The sequence below is a fragment of the Saccopteryx bilineata genome, chromosome 1 (assembly GCF_036850765.1).
Source record: "Saccopteryx bilineata isolate mSacBil1 chromosome 1, mSacBil1_pri_phased_curated, whole genome shotgun sequence".
Taxonomy (NCBI): domain Eukaryota; kingdom Metazoa; phylum Chordata; class Mammalia; order Chiroptera; family Emballonuridae; genus Saccopteryx; species Saccopteryx bilineata.
In genome coordinates this window covers 153,785,291-153,813,093 of record NC_089490.1, presented here as the reverse complement: position 1 = coordinate 153,813,093, position 27,803 = coordinate 153,785,291, and the positions used below count along the sequence as shown (strand labels likewise).

The 27,803-nt window shown below is 45.6% G+C and overlaps 1 protein-coding gene across 5 annotated transcripts in view; it reads left to right on the top strand.

Moving 5' to 3' along the window:
- Positions 1–27,803, top strand: part of UHRF1 (ubiquitin like with PHD and ring finger domains 1) — a 47,911-nt gene that overhangs the window by 7,862 nt on the left and 12,246 nt on the right. For all 5 annotated transcript variants that reach the window (XM_066275048.1, XM_066275029.1, XM_066275039.1 and 2 more), the window contains exons 3-13: positions 12,027–12,290; positions 12,997–13,157; positions 15,813–16,028; positions 20,904–21,004; positions 21,118–21,304; positions 21,994–22,117; positions 22,216–22,323; positions 22,599–22,703; positions 23,670–23,776; positions 26,189–26,351; positions 26,431–26,568. In XM_066275048.1, the coding sequence (XP_066131145.1) occupies positions 12,027–12,290; positions 12,997–13,157; positions 15,813–16,028; positions 20,904–21,004; positions 21,118–21,304; positions 21,994–22,117; positions 22,216–22,323; positions 22,599–22,703; positions 23,670–23,776; positions 26,189–26,351; positions 26,431–26,568 (1,674 nt within the window). The remainder of the gene's footprint in view (positions 1–12,026; positions 12,291–12,996; positions 13,158–15,812; positions 16,029–20,903; positions 21,005–21,117; positions 21,305–21,993; positions 22,118–22,215; positions 22,324–22,598; positions 22,704–23,669; positions 23,777–26,188; positions 26,352–26,430; positions 26,569–27,803) is intronic.

The window sequence follows — 27,803 nt, the reverse complement described above, 5'->3', positions numbered from 1 at the left end:
AAAAGGCAGGATTGTGAGTGGAGCTCCACTGGGCTGTTATCTCCTGCCTCTTCCAACGGTGGCTCATTTTTGTGGCATCCACACTGATTCTAGTTTGCTGCTCAGTCTATTTGTTCAGCAGAGGTCCTTTAATAGTTCTGAAAACCTCTTGCTTGTGCCTGCTAAGCAATTCATAGTAGAGTTCTCAGGCAGGTTGGTTCGAGTCCTCTCAAGTTCAAGAAAGAGCATATTTTTGATTGCCTGTTGTGTGCCAGATGCTGTGTGTTTTAATTTTTATATTTCAAATTGCAGAAAAGTTGAAAGAACCATGAATACATAAATACCTACCCCTAGGTTTTACCACTGACATTTTGTGTAGTGACTTTATCACAGCTTTCTGTCCTATTCATCCACCAATTTGTTTTATTTTTGGGGTACATCTCAAACTAAGCTGTAGACACTAGTTCACATCACTCCTAAACACTGTCATTAATTAGAGTTCACTTTTTGTGTTTTGGTTTTTTTTAGGTTATGTTTGTATTTATTGACATATGTTAAGCAGACCAGTTGGAGTTCGAACAAATGTTTACATGCACATAACCAAACCCCTGTCTCCCTTTATTTGTCACATAATATTTGACCCATTCAAAAGTCTTCATAAGGCCCTGGCCGGTTGGCTCAGTGGTAGAGCATCAGTCTGGCGTGCAGAAGTCCTGGGTTCGATTCCCGGCCAGGACACACAGGAGAAGCGTCCATCTGCTTCTCCACCTCTCCCCCTCTCCTTCCTCTCTGTCTCTCTCTTCCCCTCCCGCAGCCTAGGCTTCACTGGAGCAAAGATGGCCCCGGGTGCTGGGGATAGTTCCTTGGCCTCTGCCCCAGGCGCTAGAGAGGCTCTGGTCGCGGTAGAGCGACGCCCCCTGGTGGGCGTGCCGGGTGGATCCCGGTCGGGCGCATGCAGGAGTCTGTCTGACTGTCTCTCCCCGTTTCCGGCTTCAGAAAAATACAGGGGGGGGGGGGAAAAGTCTTCATAATACCTGTGTTCGTTATAAAGTGTGATAATGACAGTGACACCATGGTGTATTAGACACATACAACGTGTCTTTAATCTTAAGGCTGTTGGTGATGAGTTGTAGGTCTCTAAACACTGCCTTCTCACAGTGTAGCTTTTATAGTTATCAGATGGTACCTGGGAAATGTAATTTCTTTAACTGCTGGCTGCCCATTCTCCTTCCTGGTGTTCCACTCAGCAGCTTTGTGAGGGAATGTGTAGTTGTTTTTGTCTTCTGGGTAAGCAAGCCAGGTCTTGGAGCATGATGCAATTTCCCCAAAATTGCCTGGACAGGAACTGGGCTGGTTGCTAGGAGGTGTGGACATTGACAGGAGGGCGGGTGACAAAGGCACACAGCAGCAGTAAAATCTGCTAACAGACTGGACTTATAGTTGTAGAAAGCAGTGCAGTTTTCAGCTGGTGCAAGAGAACTGTTGTTTTTCCAGAATGTTCTAGAGAGTCTGCATAATCTTTTTTCTTTCCCCTTTTTAAAGAAATAGGTAGGCATAACAGTTCAAGTTCTGCAGTGAGGTTTACTGAGACCATAAAGCAGAACATAGCTGAGTCTTTCTTCATGATATGGGAGGGTTTTGAGGCAGCTTATTTAGGCTGAATAGGTTGGCGATTATGTCGCTTGATTGGCGGAAATGCAGGCGGCATGGAGGGAAGGGACATTGCAGGCCTGGCCTGGGCAAGAAGAGAGGCATCTAGTGCTTGTTTTTTGGCTGCCCATCAAAAACAATAGCTGTCGTTTGTGGCATAGCCTTGAATAGGCTCAGATCCAATTCCTTGTGCTTTACATAATCTTCTCAAGTCCCCTGGCCACTTGGCCACTGATCCTCTGTTCAAACAAGACTAATTATGGACCCACCATATTGTAGCATGGTAAAAATTCAGGGAGGTAATAGATGTGAAGGCATAAGCCCCATGCCTGGTTTATGATAAAGGCTTAATAAATCAGTGCAGGGCTTGTCCTGGGCACTCCTGACATGAGGGCCAGGTCATTCTCAGGGTGGGGGGCTGACCTGGACATTGTGGGCTATTGAGCAGTATCCCTGGACCCCACCCACTAAATGCCAGGAGCATCCCTCGTGACAACCACAAATGTCTTGATCATTATCAAGTGTCCCCTTGGGGACAGAATCACCCCCCTTATACAGAACTACTAATTTTATAGGTAATTTAGGAGCACAGCTAAATTGGTTTTGCTGGGATTAAAGGCTCTGTTAAGGTCAGTCTGAAAGATCACTTGAACTGGTTCCTGGGAATGGCCTTGTAAAGGTCACTTATGTCACAATGACCCACAAAATGACCCTGCTGTAGGGGCCTTTCCAGAATGCTGCCTATTTTCCTGAAGGGCAAAGTCAGGCAGCAAATAGGACAGTCCCCTCACAGCAGAGACCTGTCCTTCATGCTGCTTGGGGGAGGGTCCCCTTTTCCCTTGGAGAGCTCCCAGCTGGAGGACATGCCCTCTAAACCAGGGGTCAGCAGATCCTGTATGTAAAGAGTCTAGTAGTAAATATTTGTCTCTGTGGGGATTGCTCACCTCAGCTACTGGAGCAGGAAAGCAGCCATAGACTGTATGTAAATGAATAGGTGTGTCACAATACATTTATTTACAAAATCAGGTGCAGGCCAGAACTGTCATGTGGCTATAGTGTGCCAGTCACTCTGCTTTGATCCAGCCTCTGGGTTTGTGCAGCCAGGTTTTACTGTTGGGAACAGCACTGCTGTGGAATGTGCTAGAACAGGTCCCCCAGGGCACTTTGTTGCAGGAGTTTTTCCAGGACAAGGGTGCTAGACTATTTGGTTTCAGGCCCCCTTTCTACCCTCCAAGGTGTTGAGGACCCCAAAGAGCTTCTGATGATAGGGATTAGATTGATTGTTTTTGTTTCTTTTTGTATTAGAAATTAGAATTCACACATGCATGTTTCTTTTAATCATCAGAGTGGTGACATCATCTTGCATCATGAAGTCTCCTCTGTACCCCTGTGAGACTAGAGTGAAAATGGGTGATGACTATAAGAGTTGTGGCTTTAGAGACCATTGAAATGTTGCTCCAGGGCATATCATCAGCTGTGGACCTGTAGGGTTAAAGGGCAAAGTTCAGTTGTCATGCCTAGTGTGCCCTCTCTATATCCGAGGGGGGCTAGGATGTGAGAAGGGTTATGCTTGTCCTTGAGATGATGTTCCCCTCTGCTTGCTCCTTCCTGAGTGGGCAGTTTTGTCACCTCTGCCATGTTTGCAATCCTGATCCCTGTATTTTCTTCTCTTTAGTCTGTCTATCTGGCCTGCACCTCAGGTTGCTCTGGAGGCCGAGACAGGAAGGTGGAGGCCTAGGCTACATCCCCTGGAAGAAGGACAGAGTGGTTTCTCACTTCCTGTCTCTCCAGGTTCCCTTTCCTCCTCCAGCTTTGCATTCATCTTGGTAGAAGGCTCACACCACCCTCATTAAGACCCTGCAGTCTGGTTTACATCCCCTCCACCTCTCACCCAAATTGCTGCCTCTTAAGCCAACTAGAGATCCACCACATACCAAATCCAGTGGCAATTATTTACTACTCTTTTGTTTTGGGGCAGCACTCGACACCCTGAAAAGAGCCCTGAAAATGTGATGAATGGGCAGAAGCAATAGGCATAGCAAGCTTTTTAATTTTTTAAATTTTATTTATTTATTTATTTTCTTTTTAAGCTGGAAACGGAGAGGCAGTCAGACACACTCCTGCATGCGCCCGACCGGGATCCACCCGGCATGCCCACCAGGGGCCAATGCTCTGGCCATCTGGGGCGTAGCTCTGTTCCAATCAGAGCTATTCCAGCACCTGAGGCAGAGACCACAGAGCCATCCTCAGCGCCTGGGCAAACTTTGCTCCATTGGAGCCTTGGCTGTGGGAGGGGAAGAGAGAGACAGAGAAGAAGGAGAGGGGGAGGGGTGGAGAAGCAGATGGGCACTTCTCCTGTGTGCCCTGGCCAGGAATCGAACCCGGGACTCCTGCACGCCAGGCCGGCGCTCCACCACTGAGCCAACCGGCCAGGGCCTTATTTATTGATTTTAGAAGAGAGAGAAAGAGGTAGGTGGTAGTGGGAAGCATCGATTTGTAGTTGCTTCTTGTATGTGCCTTGAACTAGAAACCTCAGCATTTCAGGTCAATGTTTTATGCACTGCACCACCACAGGTCAGGCAGACATAGCAAGCTTCCCCCTGCCCCCCATCCCAGAGAAGGAGAGAGATGAGAAGCATCGACCTGTAGTTGTGGCACTTTAATTGATCATTGATTGCTTCTCATACGTGCCTTTACTGGGGGGCTCTGGCTCAAGCCAGTGACTTTTGGACTCTAGCCAGAGACCATGGGGTCATATGTATGATCCCATGGTCAAGCCAGCAACCCTGTGCTCAAGCTGCCAACTTTGGGTTTCGAACCGGGGTCCTCAGCATCCCAGGTCAGTGTTCTATCAACTGCGCCAGCACCTGGTCTGGCGGGCATGGCAAGCTTTTTAATACAAGTTTCCAAAAGGAACAGAGTACTTAGTTTTAAAATTGTATATGTATTTATTTAGATTTACACAGTGCTCATGGCATAAAACTCCAAATGTCCAGGAAGTGTACTTGAATTAAAAGAGAAACATAATTTAAATACCATAGGCAAATTTGCCTTCAGACCTGAATCTGCAGTACAGGATTATCTGCCCAAAACCACATGCAGTCAATTGGTCCTCCATATCTGTAGGCTTTGTAGCCATAGATTCAACCACCGATCAAAAATATTCCTGGGGGCAAAATCCCAGAAAGTTCCAAAAAGCAAAACTTGAATAATTGCCACGCACCAAGCACTACGCTGAATCCTCGTGAATGAAGGGATGTGCAGGTGTGTCCTGCTGCATGTGCCCGGCCATAGCCTGCATGCAGATACAGGTTATGTGCAAATACTACACCATTTTATGTAAGGGGCTTGAGCATCAATGGTTTGGCTGTCCTTGGGGGTCCAAGACCAAATCCCCTGCAGATATTTAGGTGTAACTACATATTGTACCACAGGCAATTTAAGGGGTTTTCAGTGGAAATTTTGGTTATACAGGATTTTAACTTCAAGTTTAATTTTAACGTTAGAATCTCTAATGTAAGATGCCGCTTATTCGTCATTTAGTTTTTGTGGTTATCATTAATTAGCTGTTAGCCTTGGCATTGGAGTATTAGGATCTCCGTAATGAACCCAGACCTTAGACTGTTCGGTCACCTCACGTGGACATGTTAGCATGAGGTAAGCCTGGGCCCAGTTTCCTTCCCTTGTGGTTCCTGAACATTTCTGCAGAGCTTTGGGGAAGCAGGGTTGGGGGAGAGGGACACATAGTATACAACTCACCAGAGGGATCAGTTGTGCAAACTTCTTGCTGACTGCAGGGCCCTTTTGGAAAGTTCCAGAAGGGGCCTCTGAAAGCAGCAGGACTAGCTTGTGAATTATGGCCTGGAGGTGGAGCTTCATAGCAGCCAGCCCAGCCCAATTGCCCCCTTGCCTTTCTACGTCCTGCCCTGTTTGTGCCTCTGTCCACACCCTTTCGTGGGCAGGCGCATCACCTCCACAGAGCCCAGCCCCTAAGCGAGTCTGTAGACTTCTGTCAGCCTGCTTCCTGACCTGTCGTCAGGTAAGGGGCCAGGTCAGACCCAGTGAAGAGCTCAATCAGTTGTACGTGTTAATAGAAAAATAGCATGGGAGAGTAGTTGTGTGGGTGCTGAATCCAAATCAGGATTCCCCCTGCCTCGGCCTCTGTGACTCTTCCTCCTCCCTGCCCCCCACCTGCACCCCAAGTGGCCATTTTGGTGCATTCTACCTCCTCTCTTACCTCTGCCTCCCAGTCTCCCACCTCATCCTCTCTTCTCTCCAGTTCTCTCTGTCTGGTGCTCTTTGTGAAAATCGAACCTCATGCTCCCTTCTGGCTCAGCTCTGCCACTGCCTCTGCTGTCAGGTGGCTGTGTTTCTTATCCTTTGAGGTTGTCCTCACTTCCCTTGATGTTTGTGGGAGACACATCTACTTTGCTGCAGTTCACTGTCATGTGCAGCTATGTAATATCCCTTTGTATGAATAAGCCACAGTTTTCCTTGCACATAATGCTTCTATGAATATACCAGGTAGGGACACTGGTGTCTGTGTCCCTCAAGCACATGTGAGGAGGGTCTAACTTACAGGTTCTCACTTGGGGACAACTTGCCCCAGGAGACGCTGGGCCATGTCTGGGAACATCTGTGGTTGGCAAGACAGTGGGGATTGTGTATGGGTGGAGGTCAAGGATGCTGCTCAGTGCTCAGAAATGCCCAGGATGGCCTCCCACAGAAAATGATTGCTTGAATAAGGTGGTATCTGCCTAACAATGGAGGGGCTGGGTCCCAGGTTGCAGAGGACTTGTTCATCCTTTTTTTGCCATTTGGCTTGCCCTCTGCTGGTTTCCCTGTCACAGTTACACTGGGGATGTTTGTTTCTCTGTATCTTTTTTTTAAATAAAGTTTATTTATTTTTAAATTTTATTTATTTATTTATTTTGTGACAGAGACAGAGAGAGGGACAGACAGGAAGGGAGTGAGATGAGAAGCATCAGTTCTTCGTTGTGGCACCTTAGTTGTTTGTGATTGCTTTCTCATATGTGCCTTGACCAGGGGGCTACAGCAGACCGAGTAAACCCTTGCTCGAGCCAGTGATCTTAGGCCCAAGTTGGTGAGCCTTGCTCAAATCAGATGAGCCCTTACTCAAGCTGGCGACCTTGGGGTCTCGAACTTGGGTCCTCTGTATCCCAATCCGACGCTTTATCCACTGAGCCACCACCTGATCAGACTATTTATTTTTTTATTATTATTATTATTTTTTTGGTATTTTTCTGAAGTGAGAAGCGGGGAGGCAGAGAGATAGACTCCCGAATGCGCCTGACCGGGATTCACCAGCATGCATTCTAGGTCCATGCTCCATCCACTGTGCCACGACAGGCCAGGCAATAAGGTTTCTTTTTGAGAGCAATCTTAGCTTCTCAGCAAAATGAAAAGGCAGGTTCAGAGATTTCCCTTATACTCACACAGCCTCCCCATTGTCAACATCGGGCACCAGAGTAGTGCATTTGTTATTGATGACCCTATATGTACTGATACATCATAGTCACCTAGAGTCCATAGGTTACATTAGGGTTCACTCTTGGTGTCATAAGTTCCACAGGTTTGGACAAATGTGTGAATACATGTATCCACCATTACAGTATCACAGAGAGTAGTTTCTCTGCCTTTAAAATCCTCTGTGCCACCCGCCTGACCTGTGGTAGCGCAGTGGATAAAGTGTCGACCTGGAAATGCTGAGGTCGCCGGTTCGAAGCCCTGGGCTTGCCTGGTCAAGGCACATATGGGAGTTGATGCTTCCAGCTCCTCCCCCTTTCTCTCTCTCTGTCTCTCTGTCTCTCTCTCTCTCTGTCTTTCCCTCTCCTCTGTAAGATGAATAAATAAAAAAAAATTAAAAAAAAATCCTCTGTGCTATACCTATTTATCCTCCCTTCACCTGGCAACCACTGGTCCTTTTATTGTCTCCATAGTCTTGCTTTTTCCAGAATGCCATGTACATGTGCTCCTTGATTTACGATGGGTTACATCCCGATGAATCCATCCTGAGTTGAAAATATTGTAAATCAAAGATGATTTAATACACCCAACCTTCCGAGTATCACAGCTTAGCCCAGCTCACCATGAATAGAACACTTAGCTTCTCGTTGGGCAAAATCCTCTTGATGTGGCTGCCCGCACCATGGGAAAGTATTGAACTGTGTATCACCAGTCTAGGACAAGATCTAAATTCAGAATTTAAAGTACGGTTGCTACTGAATACATATTTCTTTTGCACCATCAAAAAGTAAAAAAAATTGGCCCTCATTAGTTGGCTCAGCAGTAGAATGTTGGCCCAGCATGTGGAAGTCCTTGGTTTGATTCCTGGTCAGGGCACACAGGAGAAGCAACCATCTCCTCCCTCTCCCCCCTTTCTCTCTCTCTCTCTCTCTCTCTCTCTCTCTCTCTCTCCACCTACTGCAGGTAGGGCTCATTCGAGCAGGTGGGCTCTGGGTGCTGAGGATGGCACCATGGCCTCACCTCAGGTACTAAAATAGCTTGGTTGCCAAGCAATAACCCCAGATGAGCAGAGCATCATCCCATAGAGGGCTTGCTGGGTGGGTCCTGGTCGGGGCGCATGCAGGAGTCTGTCTCTCTGCCTCCCTTCCTCTCACTTAGTAGAAAAATAAGAAATTGAAGCCCTGGCCAGATAGCTCAGTTGGTTGGCACATCGTCCTGAAGCACAGAGGTTGCTGGTTTGATCCCCTGTCAGGGCACTTAAGGAACAGCTCGATGTTCCTGTCTCTCTTCCCCTGCCTCTAAAAAAAACAAAAGAGAGAGAAAAGTTAAAAAAAAATTGCAAGTTTAACCGTTATAAGTTGGGTATTGTCTTTAGTAGGAATCATATATATATATATATATATATATATATATAGCCTTTTTGGACATCTCTTTTCCTTTAAAAAAATTTTTTTTTATTGTTTATTTTATTGATTTGCGAGAAAGACAGAAACATTGATCTGCTCCTGTATATTCCCTGACTGGGATTGAATTGGCTACCCCTGTGCTTTGGGATGATGCTCTAACCCAGTGGTCGGCAAACTCATTAGTCAACACAACCAAATATCAACAGTACACGATTGAAATTTCTTTTGAGAGCCAAATTTTTTAAACTTAAACTATATAGGTAAGATAGGTACATTCCTTATTGAGGTAACGCCCACACATGGTATTTTGTGGGAGAGCCACACTCAAGGAGCCAAAGAGCTGCATGTGACTCGCGAGCCACAGTTTGCCGACTACTGTTCTAACCAACCAAGCTATCTGGCCAGGGCCTTTTTTAAAAATCAGCTTGAGATTGAATTCATACCATATAATTCACCCCTCTGCGGTATGCAATTTGAGGCCCTAGCTGGGTAGCTCAGTTGAAGTGTCATCCTGACATGCTGAGGTAGCAGGTTTGATTCCTGATCAGGGCACATACAAGAATCAACCAATGATGGCTTAAATGGGTGGGGCAGCAAGTTGATGTTTCTCTCTCTCTCAGTCTCTCTGCCTTCTTCTTACTGTGAAAATAAGAAAATAATTTAAAGTGTGCAATTTGATATTTTGTTCTATATTTATAGTGATTTGCAATGAGCACAGTAAGTTTTACGACATTTTCATCACCTCCAATGGAAACCCTGCACCTTTTAGTTATCATTGCCCTTACTCACCCTGCCCCTGGCAACTATTAATTTATTTCCTGTCCTTCTGGATTTGCCTGTTCTGAATGTTTCACATAAATGGAATCATACACTGTGTGACCTTTGATGTCTGGCTTCTCTCACTGAGCATCATATATGTTCAAGGTCCATTCATGTTGTAGTGATTGTCGGTGCTCCACTCCTTTTCATGGCTGAGTAATACTCCACTGTGTGATGGACATACTGTGTTTATTCACCTGTCAGTGGACCCTTGGGTTGTTTCCATCCTTAGGCTACTGTGAAACATGCTGCTGTAAACTTGGGTGCACAGATTGATGTGTCTCTTCCTTTACATTTGTGTCACCTCTAACCTGTTGTCATGGATGTTCTGTGTTGCCCCATGTTAGAGGGCTGCCACCGCATCTCAGTCTCCCTGGCCTCCCTGTGATACTTGGGCAGTGCTGGGCACATTGGAGGCTTTTACTTTGTGCTGGGTGAGCAAGTAGAGTGGGTCCTGCATGTCTAGAGGGGTTTCAGAAGAGCCCTGATAGCCTTTGCAGCAGTAGGCAAGTGATGATGTGATCAGATGCATTTTTCTGGGGGAGAAAGAGCAGCAGATTCTTGGGTTTGTGATGAAGAAATCATGCCTAACCAGGTGGTGGCTCAGTGGATAGAGCGTTGGACTGGGACGTGGAAGACCCAGGTTTGAAACCCCAAGGTCGCTGGCTTGAGCTCGGCTTACCAGCTTGAGTGCAGGTTCGCTGGCTTGAGCATGGAATCATAGACATGACCCCATGGTCGCTGGCCTGAAGCCCAAGGTTGCTGGCTTGAGGGAGGGGTCACTCACTCTACTGTAGCTTCCTGGTCAAGGCGCATATGAGAAAGCAATCATTGAAAAACTAAGGTGCTGCAATGAAGGATTGATATTTCTCATCTTTCTTTCTTTGTACCTGCCTGTCCTTATCTGTTCCTCTCTCTGTCTCTCGCTTAAAAAAAAAAAAAGAATCATGACAACCCCTGGATGGAAGGATGACCTTGGACCCTGGAACTTGCTTCAACAGTGACCCATGGTGCTGTTTGCATATTGATGGCAACCAGCTTTTGGTAAAAACTGGCCAGGAAAATCGATCTTTTGTGTGTGTTTTCCTCTGTTTCCCTTGTCTTTAGGGCAGTGTTTATGAAGCAGGTTGTTCTACCCCAAGGAGACACTGGAAGTTTGGAGACATCTATGGTTGTAACAACTGAGGTTGCTCCTGCATTGTGGGTGGGGGCCAGTGATGGTGATTGACACCTTGCATTGCTGAGGATGGACCCACAGAACGATCCGGCCCCAGTGTCATAATGCCGATGGCACAGACCTGCCATAGGGGCATCAGGATAGAACAAGGTGCACTTGCAGGTCCTGTCGGGTGTTGGTGGAGTGCCGTGGGATAGTTTCTAATAAAAGATAACTCTCTCATGGATGCAGAATGTTGTGGGGGTAGTGGGGTGTAGTAGTGGTGGAGGAGGGTAAAGGGATAAATGGTGATTAGACGGAGACTCGACTTGGGGTGATGTACAGGTGATGTGGTGTGGAATTGTGCTCCTGAACTGTGTAATTTTGTTGACCAGTATCACCCAGAAAATTCAGTAATAAGAAAGAAAAAGTTAATTCTTTGGCCTCTTGAACCATTGGGATGCAACTTAGAAAGTAAAACTCTTTCATACCAGCCGAGTCACAGCCGGGGTGCAGATTGCTGAGCTGTGCTGACCACAGGGTCCTGTTAGTAGTTGTCTAGTATGCGTGGAGTTAGCATGAAGGAGTTAATAGAGAGGGGTGGAGTTAATGGATCTGAGAAACTGCCCTGACTGAGTATATCTGAGCTGGACCCTTACCAAGGAGACTAGTGGATGTTGGGTATGTCTCTTTGGACTCACATAAACTGGGTCTCCTTTCTGGGCACTGCTGACATTGGGCCATCCTGGATAGTGTGGGAGGTTTTGCAGCATTTCTGGCCCTACCTCACCCCATGTGACAAACATAGATGTCTCCAGACATTGTGTGCCACTGTCCCCTGTGTGCTGGATCACCCTCACTTGAGAACTGGTGATAAAGACAATGCATGTTTACTGTAACAAAAGTAGCAAAATACATGAAGTACTAAGGAAACTTCCTCTGACACCCGGTGTGTGTCCATAGCACAGCAGAGTTATGGGGACATGACACCAGTCCTCATTTGGGATAGTCTGGGGACCCTGGGGAAGGAGGGCACAGGTTCTATTGTTTTTTCTTTTCTTTTTTTCTCTAGGTAGGAGGTGAGATAATGAGGTAGACTCCTGCATGTGCCTCAACCAGGATCCACCTGACAACCCCATCTAGGGCCTACGCTCAAGTATGGAGTTATTTTAGCACCTGAGGCTAATGCCCTCAATGGAGCTATCTTTAGTGCCAGGGGCCATGCTCTATAACCAGTGGATCCAGAGCCACAGGCTGTGGAAGGGGAAGAGAGAGAGAAGGGGGGAGAGAGGGGAAGAGAAGCAGATGGTCCCCTCCAGGAATGGAACCTGACCAGGAATGGAACCTGAGACATCCATATGCCTGGCTGATGCTCTTATCTATTGAGCTACCTGCCAGGGCCAGGTTTTATTGTTTTATACTCCTAGGGCAGATTTGGCCTTTGGTGCAAGGCGTGTTCCTGCTGCCTGGCACCCAGCAGACTCACTAAATGTCAGGTAGGTGAAGGACCTGTCTTGGTATCTCTGCAGATGGAGGACGGCCACACCCTCTTTGACTACGACGTTCGCCTGAATGACACCATCCAGCTCCTGGTCCGGCAGAGCCTTGTGCTTCCCCCCAGCACCAGCAAGGAGAGAGACTCCGAGCTTTCTGACACAGATTCTGGCTGCTGCCTGGGCCAGAGCGAGTCGGACAAGTCCTCAAACAGTGGCGAGATGGCTGTGGAGGCGGATGGGAAGGCGGGCTTAGCAGATGAGGATGTGTGGGATGAGACGGAGCTGGGCCTGTATAAGGTGAGGCTCCTGCAGAAGGTTTAGGGTTGGGGGTACTCCCTGCCTGGTCAGTCTCTGTACTCCCGAGGAGCACTGCCCACAGCCGTCTGTCTTCTCTGGCTTCCCTACCAGCCAGCCGTAAACTTATGAGGACTGGCCAGCTCCCCTCCATCCCTGTGGCTGGGTACCTCCAGTCCTGCCATGATGCCATGAAAACCTCTAGAAATTTCTTTGTCAGAAACATACACTACTCCAGATGCCTTTCTGATCCCTAAAGTAGAACCCTGGGTCCGGGCCTGCAGGCTCCTTTTCGTGGCCTCTGCAGTGGCTGTAAGATTTCTGAATTCACTGCTATCAGTTAAGATCATGAAATTTCACATAATGATCTGGGTTCCCAGCTTCTCTTGAGAAATGGGTAGTTCTGGCCTTCCTGGGCTGATGGCCCCCCTCTCAGGGACACTGGCAATATCTGAGAAAATCTCTTGTTGTCACGACTGGGGGGGAGGGACCAAGGAGGTTGCTCAATACTCCACAGTGGCCAGGATGATCACTCACAGAGAATGACTCAAATGTCCACTGTGCCGGAGCCGAGAAACTGTATTGCAGGCGTTTGAGTTTGTGTCCCAGACCTGAAGCTTCCAGTGCTAAGAATCAAAACAGGCCCTGTGAGTGTTGCTGATCAGAGTTCCTTCGCTAGGTCATGTGAGAGTTTTCTTTTTCCTTGCAGGTCAATGAGTTCGTCGACGCTCGGGACACCAACATGGGAGCTTGGTTTGAGGCGCAGGTTGTCAGGGTGACGAGAAAGCCACCATCCCAGGACGAGCCTTGCAGTTCCACCTCCTGTTCCATGCTGGAAGAAGATGTCATTTACCACGTGAAATACGATGAGTAAGTCATTGCAGGCAGGTGGGCCTAGGCTGTTGTCTCTGTGTATGTAGGACCTGGAGTTTGGTGCATCTTTGGGGATGATGGTCAGGATTGAGACCCCCACCCTCATGCTCCCAAATCACAGAGGAAGCTACCACTAGAGGATTAGTGTCATGGGGATCCAAAGCTAGGCCAGTCCCCCTTCAGGTCTTTTTGGAGACTGTTCTGATCTTCCAGAGTGTCTTAGTAGGCTTGGGCTGCCATAACATACCACATGCTGGGCAGCTTAAACAGCAGACATTTATTTTCTCATAGTTCTGGAGGTTGGAAATTTAAGATCAAAGTGTTGGCAGGGTTACTGTTTGGTGAGGACTGTCTTCTTATTGGTCTTCTCACTGTCCTCACATGGAAAGAGAGCTCTGGTGTCTCTTCTTATAAAGACCTAGCACCATCAGATTAGGGACCCAACCTTATGACCTCATTTAACTTTATCTCCCTTGAAGTCCCATCTTCAAATGTTGTCACTTTGGGGGTTAGGGCTTTAATACATGAACTGGGGTGGAGCGGTAATACAGTTCAGTCCATTACAGGGCAGGTGTGCCAGCCTGCAGGAAGCTCATGTTCTCGTGGGCACAGGAGCTTCATCTGGTTCCCTGAGAGGTCCCTATTGCCTACCCTTGTTTCTGGCACACACTAAGCTTAGCTCTGTAAAAATTACAAAAGTAATTGAGTAATGAATCAAAGTAGGCACAAGATTCCCATCCTCTTGGTTAGAGAATGCAAACTAAGGCCTGAGGGCCAAATGTGGCCCACTGCCTGTTTTTGTAAATGAAGCTTTATCTAAACACATCACACCCATTTGTTTGCATGTTTTCTGTGATTGCTTTCTTGGTGACAGCAGCACAGTTGAGTATTCATGATAGAGACTTTCTAGTTCAGTAGTCCCCAACCTTTATTGGGCCACGGACCGGTTTAATGTCAGAAAATATTTTCACGGACCGGCCTTTATGGTGGGACGGATAAATGCACAAAATAAAATTATGCGACCGGTGTAAAAACTGTGATTTTTTAAATATAATTGTCGAACTTACGAGACAGGCATCAAGAGTGAGTCTTAGACGGATGTAACAGAGGGAATCTGGTCATTTTTTAAAAATAAAACATTGTTCAGACTTAAATATAAATAAAACGGAAATAATGTAAGTTATTTATTCTTTCTCTGCAGACTGGTACCAAATGGCCCACAGACCGGTACCGGTCTGCGGCCCGGTGGTTGGGGACCTCTGTTCTAGCCCACAAAGCCAAATGTGCTTACTATCTGGCCCTTTACAGGAAAACTTTGGCAACCCTTGTTCTTAGTGGTTCACTAGTGAAAATAATGAGTGCCAGGAGATGTAGCTACTCATATTAGATTTGGGGTTGTCCCCTCATACTTGAGGTTTAACTTTGTTTCTGATGGGATGTTTTTTTGAGCCCATTTATTTCGTGCCTTTTATGAGGCTGCTGGAATATTCCTACATATCCAGAATGACTTCCTACTTTGTCCTAACATCCAACGTGTTATATTTACATACGTGAAATAATTCATGTCCCTCTGCAAAAACCATTTTCAGTACATGCATGTGGAAAAGGTTAGGTTTTTTTCCCTCCCCAGATTTCTTTCTGTATCAGTTTCCTAGGGCTGCCATACAAAGTACTGCAACGGTGGCTTCTAATGACAGTTCATCCTCTTACAGTTCTGGAGACCGAAATCAAGGTGTTAGCCGGGCTGTGATTTTTCTGGCCCTGTAGGGAAGAATGCTTCCCTGCCTCTACCAGCTTCTGGTGGTGGCTGGCAATCCTTGCCTCGTGGCCACATTACTCTAATCTCTGTTTCTGTCTTCATGTGTCATTCTCCTCTGTGTCTGTGATCCCATCTTAACAAGGACACCATTTGTTTTTTTTTATTTTTTATTTTATTTATTTATTTAAATTTTTTTTGTATTTTTCTGAAGTTGGAAAGAGGGAGGCAGACAGACAGACTCCCGCATGCGCCTGACCAAAATCCACCCGGCATGCCCACCAGGGGCCGATGCTCTGCCCATCTGGGGCGTTGCTCTGCCACAATGAGAGCCATTCTAGTGCTTGAGGCAGAGGCCACAGAGCCATCCTCAGTGCCTGGGCAAACTTTGCTCCAATGGAGCCTTGGCTACGGGAGGGGAAGAGAGAGACAGAGAGGAAGGAGAGAGGGAGGGGTGGAGAAGCAGATGGGTGCTTCTCCTGTGTGCCCTGGCCGGTAATCGAACCCTGGACTCCCACATGCCAGGCCGACGCTCTACCACTGAGCTAACCGGCCAGGGCCAACAAGGATACTATTTGTAATGGATTAAGGCAGTGTGACCTCATCTTAGCTTGATTATATCTGTGAACATTCTATTTCCAAATAAGATCTCATTCTCACATGCCAAGAGTTAGACCTCCAGAGTATCTTTTGGGGGGACATAGATCAATCCATAGTACCTTCTATAATTGAAACCCATCGTCAGTACGTGTGTATTTTCGACACCAGCAAATGAGGCACGTGGGGAGGGGCCTTACTGCTCTGATGGATGAGAGTAACCCATACCTTTGTTGTGTGTGGCCTTGTCCTCCCTTTTCTCTTTGTGGAGGAAAAGTGGTCTGGTGTTTTCTTCCCAGCTACCCAGAGAACGGTGTGGTCCAGATGAGCTCACGGGACGTTCGTGCCCGTGCCCGACACATCTTCAAATGGCAGGAGCTGGAAGTGGGCCAGGAGGTCATGCTCAACTATAATCCTGACAACCCAAAAGATCGGGGCTTCTGGTATGATGCAGAGATTGTGCGGAAGCGGGAGACACGGACAGTGCGGGAACTGTATGCCAACGTCAGGCTCGGGTGAGTGGCTGTCCAGCCAGGGCTCTCTGGCCAAGGCCCTCAGTCTCCACCGGGCCTCCAATCTGGGGCTGCTCTCCAAAGTCCTGCTTACCCACTGGTCCTTTTTCTGAGACTGACACCCTCACGCTCCTGCTTGGGGGGAACTGTCTCTGAGCCTCAGTGGAGATTTCAACCATTTTTGTTTTCTTTTATTTATTTTTAGATTTGGCAAATAGGTAAGAACTTCAAATGTGTCAAAATTTAGAAGGTTGACCTATGGTGGCACATTAAATAAAGCGTAGACCTGGAATGCTGAGGTTGCTGGTTCTTTACCCTGGGCTTGCCCGGTCAAGGCACATATGAAAAGCAATTACTAATAGTTGATGCTTCCCACTCTTCTCCCCTTTCTCTCTCTCCTCTCTAAAAACAAACAAAAATCCAAAAGGTATCAAAAGTCACACAGTGAATATTCTCCCTTCTCTCTGTCCTCTGGTCACCATTTCTTTCTGGAGACTTGAATGTTTCTGTGACCTTCCCAGGGACATTCGTGCATAAACAAGCATAGAGATGCACATAACAAACCTTCATAGTGTTGTGCTCCACGTCAGGGTCAGCAGACTATAGGCCAGATCTGGCTCTTTACCTATTGTGACAAATAAAGTTTTACTGACATATAGCCCCGCACATCTGTTTGCTTATTATCTGGATCCTTTTGTGTTGGAAATGCACATTTGAGTAGTTGAGAAAGAGACCAAAAACATTTACTCTTGACTCTTTGCAGAAAATATTTGCTGGGCTCTGTTCCACTTTGCCTTTCTCTGTGTTTGTGTGTGTTAAAATAATACATAACAGAAAACTATCCTGTCCATCGTTAAGTGTACAGTTTAGGGGCGTTAAGTACATTCACATTGTTGTGCAACCATCAACACCATTAACACTATCTCATCTCCAGAACATTTTCATCATCCCAAACTATTTTGATGAAACACTAACTCCCCATCCCCCCTCTCTCAGCCCGACACCCATCATCTTCTTTCTGTCCCTCCTCCAGGGACCTCATGAGTGGAATCACAGTATTTGTCTTTTTGTGTCTGGCTTATTTCACTGAGCGTAATGTCCTCAAAGTTCAAACATATAGTAGCTTGTGTCAGACCTTCCCTTTTGGTGGGTGAATAATATGCTAATGTATATAGTGAGTATAGACACAAATATCTGGACAACAGTGCCCCAAGTACAGAGAACAGGTGCAAAGGTTCTGGGGCAGGACCATTCCTGGTACATTTGTGGCCTAGTGTGGAAACCAGTGGGCTGGAGTGGAGAGAGGGAGGGAGGGAGGAGTGGGGACTGGAAGTGTCCATGTGCCTGGATGTTCAGTGTATGGCTGACAGTGGTCCAGAACTGGTGTTTATTCTCTATTGCTGGCAGTCATTGGGGTGTTTGAGTACGGGGGCCACATGCTTTGAACTACATGCTTTGACTATGATTAAGAATCATTGCTCTGACAGCAAAGCAGAGAATGGACTGCAGGGGGCAGCGTGGCATCAGGAGCACCAGGGAGGAGGCTGCAGTGATATTATTGTGAAAAAATAACCAGTTTTTTCACTGCTTTTTTCTTTTTGTTTACAGTTTCATTGGTTTCTTTTTATGTCTGGCTTATTTCAATGAATATAATGTCCTCAAGGTTCATACATGTACTAGCTTGTGTCAGACCTTCTATTTTGGTGGGTGAATAACATGCTAGTGCAGGGGTCCCCAAGCTTTTTACACAGGGGGCCAATTCACTGTCCCTCAGACCGTTGGAGATACAGTGCTCTTCTCACTGACCACCAATGAAAGAGGTGTCCCTTCCGGAAGTGTGGCGGGGGGGAGGGGGCGGATAAATGGCCTCAGGGGGCCTCAGTTTAGGGATGCCTGTAGTGTGTATAGTTTTTACTTTTCTCCTTTCCCTGGATTGATTTTGCTCTTTTTCTAGTTTCTTGGTGTATAACAACTTAGACTAGTGAGCTGAAATTTCTTGTTTCCTAATATAAACATTTTAGTGCTATAGATTCTTCTAAGCACTGCCTTAACTGCTTTTCACAATTGTTATCTTTTCCTTTTTATTCAGTCCTCTATTTCTTTTATTTCCTTTGAGACTTCCTTTTTGACTCTGGCTTATTTAGAAGTGTAGTGTATAATTGCCAAATGTTGAGATTTTTGCATTGTCTTTCTGTTAATACTTTATAGTTTGACTTCATTTTGTCTAAAGAACGAAGTCTCTTTCATTTCAGTTCTAAATTTCTTGAGATTCATTTTATGGCCCAGAATAGGGTCTGTCTTGGTGAATATTCCATGATCGAAAAAAAGAAGTACTTTTTGTTGTTGAGTGGAATGTCATATATCAGTTACATTGTGGTGTTCACATCTTCTAAATCTTTCTGATTTTCTGTCTAGTACTTCTAAATGACTGTGGAAGTCCTCAGCTCTCATTGTGGATTTGTCCATTTCTCCTTTGAGCTTCGTAATTAAGAGACTGTTGTTTGGTGTGTACACATTTAGGATAGTCATGTCTTCCTGGTTGATCAATCTTTTTATCATTATGTAACATCCCTTTTTGTCTCTAGTAATTTTCTTTGCTCTGAAGTCTGTTTCATCAAAGGGCTGGGGTGTGTGTGTGTGTGTGTGTGTGTGTGTACGTGTGTATGTATTGAATATACTTGCTTTTTAAAAAATGTTAGCGTTAACATGGTATATCTCTTTTAGCCTTTCACTTTCAACCTATGTACTTGAATTTGAAGTGAATTTCTTGTAAACAGCATATAATCGAGTCATTTTTTTGATCCATTTTGCCGATCTTTGCCTTTTAATTGGCATATGTAGACCATTTATATTAAGGTAATTATTGGTATTTTAGGGGTTGACTGTCATTTTTATTGTTTTCTTTATTTTTTTCTGTTTCTTGTTCCTGTGTTTTTTTTTTCTGTCCTTCTTGGGGTTACTTTAATATTTTTTAGGATTTCATCTTGACTATTTTTAGTCCTTTGAGTGTGTTGCTTTGTATAGTTTTCTTAGTAATTTTCTGAATTTTACCATATAATGGTAAATGTCACTTTAGTCCTTTGGGTGAAGTATGCAAATCTTTCAATTTAGGTACCTTTAAGTCACTTACTGTTTTGTGTATTGGATGGTGTTAGAAGTTTTATTTCAGACATCACATATGACTTAGGAAACTCCTAAGGAGGATAATCTATTTGTATGTCCCCACATTTTCTGCTCTGTTTTCTTTCTCTTTGTTCTAAGGTCTTTCCTTTATAACTTCCTATATAACTTCCTTTATAATTTCTTATTAAAGGGAAGAGCTCGCATTAATTCTTCTGTGAGAGTGGGTCTGCTGGTGAGTTCTTTTCATTCTCCTTCATCTGAGAATGCTGCCACTCCCACCCTACACACCCAGTCATTTCATCTATAAATATTTTAGGACATGGTTCTTAAAAATTATTCTTGAAGAAATATAGTTATAATTACAACCTAAGAATACTCTTGAAGAAATGTAGCTATAATGCTATTATTACAACCTAACAGTAATTTTTAAAAAATTGATTGATTTTTAGAGAAAGAGAGAAAACTTGTTCCACTCATTCATGTCGTCATTGGTTAATTCTGTATGTGCCCTGACCAGGGATTGAACTCACAACTTTGGTATCTCGGGACAACGATCTAACCAACTGAGCTACCTGGCCAGGGCCCCTAACAGTAATTTTTTTCCCCCTAACAGTAATTTTTGAAAAGCCACAAATCCAGTCATTGTCAATCTTCCAGCTATCTCCCTTTTTTATAAACCATTTCTTTGATCAGGATCTAAGTAATGTGCACAGATTTCAGTTAGGTCGATACATATGTTTTAAATCTTTTATCTTTAGGTTTCCTGTTTTTCTCTTGTATTCCATTTTTCTTAACAATTTATTTGAGGGAACCTGGCTGTTTGTCCCATGGAACTTCTGTGGTCTAGATGTTATCATCTGTACCCTCATGGCATCATTTCCTATGAACTGGCAGATAGGTCTGGGCCTACCCTGCCTGGTTCTGTAGCCCTGGGCCGCATATGCTAGCAGACACTTGAAATGTGGCCACTGAGATGTGCCATGAATGTGAAATGCACAGTGGATTTTGAAGACTTAGTGCTAACAAAGACTATAAAAAAAGCTATTAATAATCCTTTACTAATTATTATGTATTAAAGTAGTATTTTGTGTACATTGGGTTACATAAAACATACATTAATTTCATCTGTTCTTACTTTTGAATGCAGTTACTAGAAAATGTGGAATTACCCATGTTGCATGTATTTGTGGCTTGCTGTCACTTATGTTGGATGTTATGGATGTAGACATTGGGACTGACTCTGGGGATCATTTTTAACTTAGAGAAGCTTTTGTATTTTGATGGCAGCAAAGTGATCAGATTTTACCTTTAAAGTTTTTTTTCCCTAAAAAAACATTTTATTGAATTTATTGGGGTGACACTGGTTAACAAAATTATACAGGCTTCAAGAGTACAATTCCATAGCACATCATCTGTACACTGTATTGTGTATCCACCACCCCAAGTCAAGTCTCCCTTCATCGCCATTTATCCCCTTTACCCTCCTCTGTTGCCCGAAGGTTAGAACTTAGTCTCAAAGTATCACATAATGAAATTGTTTTATATGCTGCTTTCTTTTATCTTGTGTTTGATTTAGTAGACTTGAATTGGCATGGGGAGTAGCTACATGAATGCATGAGGGCCCTGAGAAGCCTCTTATTTAATGTCATTAGAGGTGGTCAGGTGTTCTGAGAATGTGCTAGGTGGCCAAGTTCTCTTGAAGGTGCCTCAGCAGGGCTGGCCAAGTGGAGTGTTCTAATGACTTATCCCTCACAGGGATAATTCTCTCAACGACTGTCGAGTCATCTTTGTGGATGAAGTTTTCAAGATTGAGCGCCCAGGCGAGGGGAGCCCCATGGTTGAAAACCCAATGAGAAGTGAGTTCTGATTCTGCCCCTCTGTGTCTCCCATGTTGGGTGTGGGGTGGGGGCTCCTGTTTCTTCTTTGTTTGGCTGGCCCTGTCTGAGCCGATCCCGGCTCCTGTGTCCAGGGAAGAGCGGGCCTTCCTGCAAGCATTGCAAGGATGACCAGAGCAAGACCTGCCGGGTGTGTGCCTGCCACCTATGTGGGGGCAAGCAGGATCCTGACAAGCAGCTCCTATGTGATGAGTGTGACATGGCCTTTCACACGTACTGCCTCTGCCCACCTCTCAGCAGTGTTCCCAAGGAGGATGAGTGGTGAGTGGATACTTCAAATGCTCCAGAGATGGGCTTGGGGCTGTGGGGCTCAGCTATCCAGGATAGGGGACTGGCGAGTGCCAAGAAATGACACTAACGTCTGTCACCTAGTAACCCCATGAAGGACAGTGAGAGAAAGGGGGTGAGAGAACGTCCTGTGTTCCAGGTATAGGCTAGGCCTCAGACTGCAGGTGGGAAGCAGAGAACTGGACATCTAGGCATTGCCTGGCAGCAGGTCTGTTGGCCATAATGCTCTTGATGCAGACTGAACGCTGGCGTGGCGGAAAGGTGTAGGGGCACCAGGCTCTGGTCTCAGTACCCTAACCCATTAACAGAGGTAGCTGTTCACAACCTCCCCTTATGGAGATGGGGAAAATGAGGTACCCATTGAATTTCCCACACCTCATCGTCAGTTGAATGTTCTGTGATGACAGAAAGGTTCTCACTCTACACTGTCTGCAACAGTTGCCACTCACCACTCATGGCTGCTGACCACTTCAGATATAGCATGTGTGACCGAGGAACTGGATTTCTTCCTTGATTTTAATGAATTTGTATCTAAAAGGTTCCCCATCTTGGACAACACAGGGAGCTTGGATGGCAGGGAGCTGGAAGGAGCCAGTTGTGTCTGCAGGTCTAATAGGAGCAGGGCAGGGTGAGGGCAGGTAGTGACATCTGTGTTATCACAGGTACTGCCCTGAGTGTCGGAATGATGCCAGCGAGGTGGTGCTGGCAGGGGAGAAGCTAAAAGAGAGTAAGAAGAAGGCGAAGATGGCATCGGCCACGTCTTCCTCACAGCGGGACTGGGGCAAGGTGAGGTGGCCCCTTTGCCCTATATGCCCGGGCAGCCCTGCCCGTCCTCCCGAGCTCACTCACACTGCTCTTCCATCTCTTGTTTCTGGAATGGACAGGGCATGGCATGCGTGGGGCGTACCAAGGAGTGCACCATCGTTCCATCCAACCACTATGGACCCATCCCAGGGATCCCTGTGGGCACCATGTGGAGATTCAGAGTCCAGGTATCTGTAAACATATGGAGTGTGGCCAATAGGCCTTCTAGAAGTCCCTTCGCCTGGAGAGGGCCACATCTCGAGCAGGTGGTGTGGCTGGAATTCCAGCCAGCTCCTCCTGTGCTGTGGCTCAGATTCATGGGAGAGGTTCAGGGTACAGGTGTGGTGCATTTGGGGGAGGGTCAGGCCCCTGTCTCTGAAGGCAGCAGCAAGGCAGGTGGGCTTGAGCTTTTCTATGGCAGCCAGTGCAGAAGGTGCCATTTGTTTCTCGGTGGTTTTCACAGGTCAGTGAGTCAGGGGTCCATCGACCTCATGTGGCAGGCATCCACGGCCGGAGCAATGATGGGGCATACTCCCTGGTTCTGGCCGGGGGGTATGAGGATGATGTGGTGAGTGTGGGTTGCTTTATTTATTTTTTAATTGTAAAATACATATAAAGTATACCATTTTTAACCATTTTTAAGTGTATGTCTCAGTAATACTAAATACACTCACACTGTTGTGTAACCATCACCACCCTTTAACTCTAGAACTTTCTTGTCTTCCCAGACTAAAACTCTGTCCCATTAAACACTATCTCCCAGCCCTTTCCCCTAGCCCTGGCTCCTATCATCTACTTTCTTTTTCTACAAATCTGACTCTTCTAGCGACCTTATATTAGTGGAATCACACAGCATTTGTCCTTTTGTGACTGGCTTATTTCACTGAATATAATGTCTTCAAGGTTTATCCATATTGTGACATTGCAGAATTTCCTTCTATTTTTTTCTTAATTGATTTTAGAGGGAGAGGGGAGAGAGAGAAACATTGATTTGTTATTTCATTTATTCATGCCATCATTGGTTGACTCTTGTATGTGTCCCGACCAGGGATTGAACACGCAACCATGGCATCTCTGGATGATACCCCAACCAATTGAACACCTGGCCAGGGCCAAATTTCCTTCCTTTTTAAGGCTGAATAATATTTCATTGTCTGAATGGACCACATTGTGTTTATTCATTCATCTGTCAATGGACACTGGATTGCTTTTGCTTCTTGGATAGTGTGAAGAACATGAGTGTACAGATGTCTCTGAAATTGCCTGCTTTCAATTCTTTGGGGTATAGACAGACCCAGAAGTGGAATTGCTGGATCACATTTTACTTTTTGAGGAACTTTCATATCATTTTCCATAGCAGCTGCACCATTTTCCATTCCCACCAGCAGTACACAGGGTTCTAATTTCTCCACATCCTCATCATCACTATTTTGTTTTTTTGACAGTCGACATCCTAGTGGGTGTTTTGGGTTTATTTTCAGTGGAGTCTCTCTTCCTCTTTGTGGAGGGTCTAGCTTGCCCTTCTATATTTCAGGACCATGGGAATTCGTTCACTTATACTGGTAGCGGTGGTCGTGATCTTTCCGGCAACAAACGAACTGCAGAACAGTCCTGTGATCAGAAACTCACCAACACCAACAGGTTCGCAGAAAAAGATTCTGTGTTTTTTTTTTCCATTGACTCACTTCTGCCCTATCCTCTGGCAGCTACACAGGGAAGGGGGTTGGTTTTGTTTTGGGGTGTCATGTCTAGGAAGTTAAATTCCCATTAAAAGTGTGGGTACATATAGAGGCTGAAAATCCACGTCTTCCCTTCTCTGTCTAATGACTTGTGAGCCATTCAATACATTAAATTTTTCCGTGAAGAGGTGAGATAATAAATCCTTTTGCCTTTTTGCATTGCATAGTCTGTTGAAGTCAGTCAGCTCTGCCATCTTAGCACAAATACATCTATCTGCAGAACTTATATGTAAATGAATGAGCCTGGCTGTGTTCCAATAAAACTTTATTTGAAAAACCAAGCTGTGGGCTAGAGTTTGCTGACCCCTCAGTTGCAGGATGAGGAAAGTGTTTTTAAGCATAAAAAGTATAAAACTCAAAGGAAAAGACAGATCTGATTACCTAAATATTATAAATTGCATTAGTAAAACCTATAAAAATAATGAAAAGGCAGATGACTCTTTGGGGGAAAGTCTGCAACAGACATGACACAATTGTTATGTAAAGAGTTGTTGCAAATCAATAGGAAAAACTAATAGAAAAAGGACATACAGATCATTCACAAAAGAAATGGAAATCTATAGGGACCATGAAAAATTGGTCAACTTTAGTAATTCAAAGAATACAAATTGAAGTGATGGTGAAATACTCTGTTTCTCCTGTGAAATTGGCCAAAAATTCTAAAATGTTGAGAAATGCCAAGGCATAGACTGGTGTTTCCTTATTGGTAGAAATATAAATGGGTACCTTCTTTCTGGAAGGGTCTTGAGAATGATCTTTTATAACCCTTTAATTCTACTTTGAAAGTGTGTATGAGATATGGAGAGGGGAAAATCTTATGGATAGTAATATTTATCATACCATTATGTAGAACAGTAAAATATCAGTACCTAAATGTCCTTTTTTTTTTTTTTTTTTTTTAAATAGAGGGTTGTACATTTATTTGTCTAGTGGTTATTTTATTAAAATTTTTTAAAAAAATTTTCACTGATTTGGGAGGTAGGGAGGGAGAGAGAGAAGCATCATCTCTGTTCCACTTAGTTGTTTCATTTCTTGGTATACATATTGATTGCTTGTCGTATGTGCTCTGATCAGGGATCCAATCTGCGTCCTCAACATGTCCGAGTGGTGCTCTATCCACTGAATCACCTGGAATATTTTAATTTGAGTAGTTGTTAAAAATCATGTTTTCACAAAACATTTAATATGAGGAACTGCACATAAGCTAGCACTAAGTGATACTCACTAGACATAAACTAAGAAACTTATTTAAAAAGTACTGTTTGTACCTTAAAAATAGTGGCATAGTTGCAGTCCTTTTTATTTCTTCTTTTTTTTTTTTTTTCATTTTTCTGAAGCTGGAAACAGGGAGAGACAGTCAGACAGACTCCCGCATGCGCCCGACCGGGATCCACCCGGCACGCCCACCAGGGGCGACGCTCTGCCCACCAGGGGGCGATGCTCTGCCCAACCTGGGCGTCGCCATGTTGCGACCAGAGCCACTCCAGCACCTGGGGCAGAGGCCACAGAGCCATCCCCAGCGCCCGGGCCATCTTTGCTCCAATGGAGCCTTGGCTGCGGGAGGGGAAGAGAGAGACAGAGAGGAAAGCGCGGTGGAGGGGTGGAGAAGCAAATGGGCGCTTCTCTTGTGTGCCCTGGCCGGAAATCGAACCCCGGTCCTCCGCACACTGGGCCGACGCTCTACCGCTGAGCCAACCGGCCAGGGCCGCTTTTTTCTTTCATACCCAGTAAAGAGGTCAGAGTGCTCAGCCTGACCTCTAGTTGGCTTGTCCCAGGCCCCTGTGCCGGAACAGACCTACCTGGCTAGCCTATGTTTGCTGCCTCTGTTTTTCCTTGACACAGTGTGCTAGTTGCCGATGGCTCTAGTAATGAAATACCATAAACTGGGTGGTTTAAAAACTTATTCTAGCATATTTCTGGAGCCCAAAGTCAAAATCAGGGTGTCACAGGGCCATGCTCCATCTAAAATTTCTGTGGGAGGGTTCTTCCTGTCTCTTCCAGCTTCTGGTGGCTGCCAGCAGTCTGTGGTGTACCTTAGCTTGTGGTGGCATCACTCCAGTCTCTGCCTCCGTCTTTACATGGTGTTCTCGCCTATGTGTCTGTGTCTCAATTTTATTTTTTTCTAAGGACATTAGTCATTGGATTTAGGACACCCCCCCCCCCAATCCATTCTGACCGCCTCTGAACTTGACTTTATCTGTAAGCACTCTCTTTCCAAAGAAAGTCATATTCATAGGTTTCAAGAGTTAGGATGCCCTCTCTTTGTGGGGATCACAATCCAACCTATGGCCTGTGGTCCCGGCTCTCCTTGCAGAGCACTGGCTCTCAACTGCAGTGCCCCCATCAACGACCGCAAAGGGGCCGAGGCCAAGGACTGGCGCTCAGGGAAGCCGGTTCGGGTGGTGCGCAATGTCAAGGGCCGCAAGCACAGCAAATATGCCCCCACTGAAGGCAACCGGTACGACGGCATCTACAAGGTGAGACGTTCTCCCTGTGCCCTCCCTGGGGCCACCTTAAGTCCCAGGTGACACTGACAGCGGCTCTCACTTCCCATAGGTTGTAAGGTATTGGCCTGAGAAGGGGAAATCCGGCTTCCTGGTGTGGCGCTATCTCTTGCGGAGGGATGACAGTGAACCCGGCCCCTGGACAAAGGAAGGGAAGGACCGGATCAAGAAGCTGGGGCTGACCATGCAGGTGCATCCACGCTGTGTTCACCTGTCCAGCAGTCCTCCTTTAAGCCTTGTCTTCTGGTTGGTCACTGGGGATCATGGCAGGAGCAGCCCCAAGGAGGACTGGGTGATCAACCACCTTGGCCCTGAAGCTCTCCTTGGTTTCTCTCTCATCCTAAATGATGTCCAGGGGCTGAGCTGGCCACACCTTGGCGTCTACCTCCTTTCATTTCTTTGGCAAGTGGATGTTGGGGTGGGCAGCTGCTGTTTGTGCTTTTGTGTTCATAGTTTTAGAGTTGAGATCCAGACTTCTTATTGTAGCTGTGTTTGTAAATGAGTTTGTCCGAAATCAACTTGGATGCCCCTTCCTCCCCCAAATAAGGCAGAAACAAACGAACAAAATTTGTAGAATATAGAGCAGTCAATTGTAAAGATAAGGAGGATTGGTCTTTCCCAGCCGTCATGTGCCTCTTTGCAGGAATGGGATCTTTCATCTCCTGAGGATTCACCCTGTGTTAGAATAGGGCTTTTTGACACTATAATTATGGTGTTTTCTGTTCATTATAGTGAGGTACTTTAACAGCTGATAACTGTTTTGGGACTATGGAAGGAATCTTAATTGTCATTGAGAGCCTGATAGCTGCTACCTCCTGGGGAGGGTCACAAGGAGTTCTTTTGAACATTTTGTGTGCACCAAGGGTAATTTCAGAAGCTGAGTAACTAGGGAGAAAAACAGCGGTGGGACAGGAACATTAGCTTTGGGTGGGAATAGGGTTTTTATTTATGATTTGTTTTCATTACAATTTAGTGTTTCTTTTAAAGAAGGTTAGAGGTTTAGAGAGAGGAAGGGAGAGAGAAAGAGAGAGGAACATGGATTTGTTGTTCTACTTATTTATGTATTCATTGGTTGATTCTTGTATGTTCCCTGATTGGGGAATGAAACTGCAACCTTGGTGTATTGGGACATTGCTCCAACCAACTGAGCTACCCAGCCAGAAGGTTGGAGATTTCTTGAAACATTTCAGAATCAGGCATGACTGTGTGTGTGTTAGACATAGGGTTATAATCTGGACATACCTATTCAGACCTAGAGCCCAAGGGCCATCAAAACAGGGTTGGATAGAGGATAAGACACTGGGGCAGTTATTTGCAATTGAAATTTTGTGGGTGCACAACCATATCTGCTCATTCACAAATAGACTCTGCCTGCCCATTTGGGCCTATGTTGGGCCACAACAGAGCTTGGAGCCCCGCAAAGCT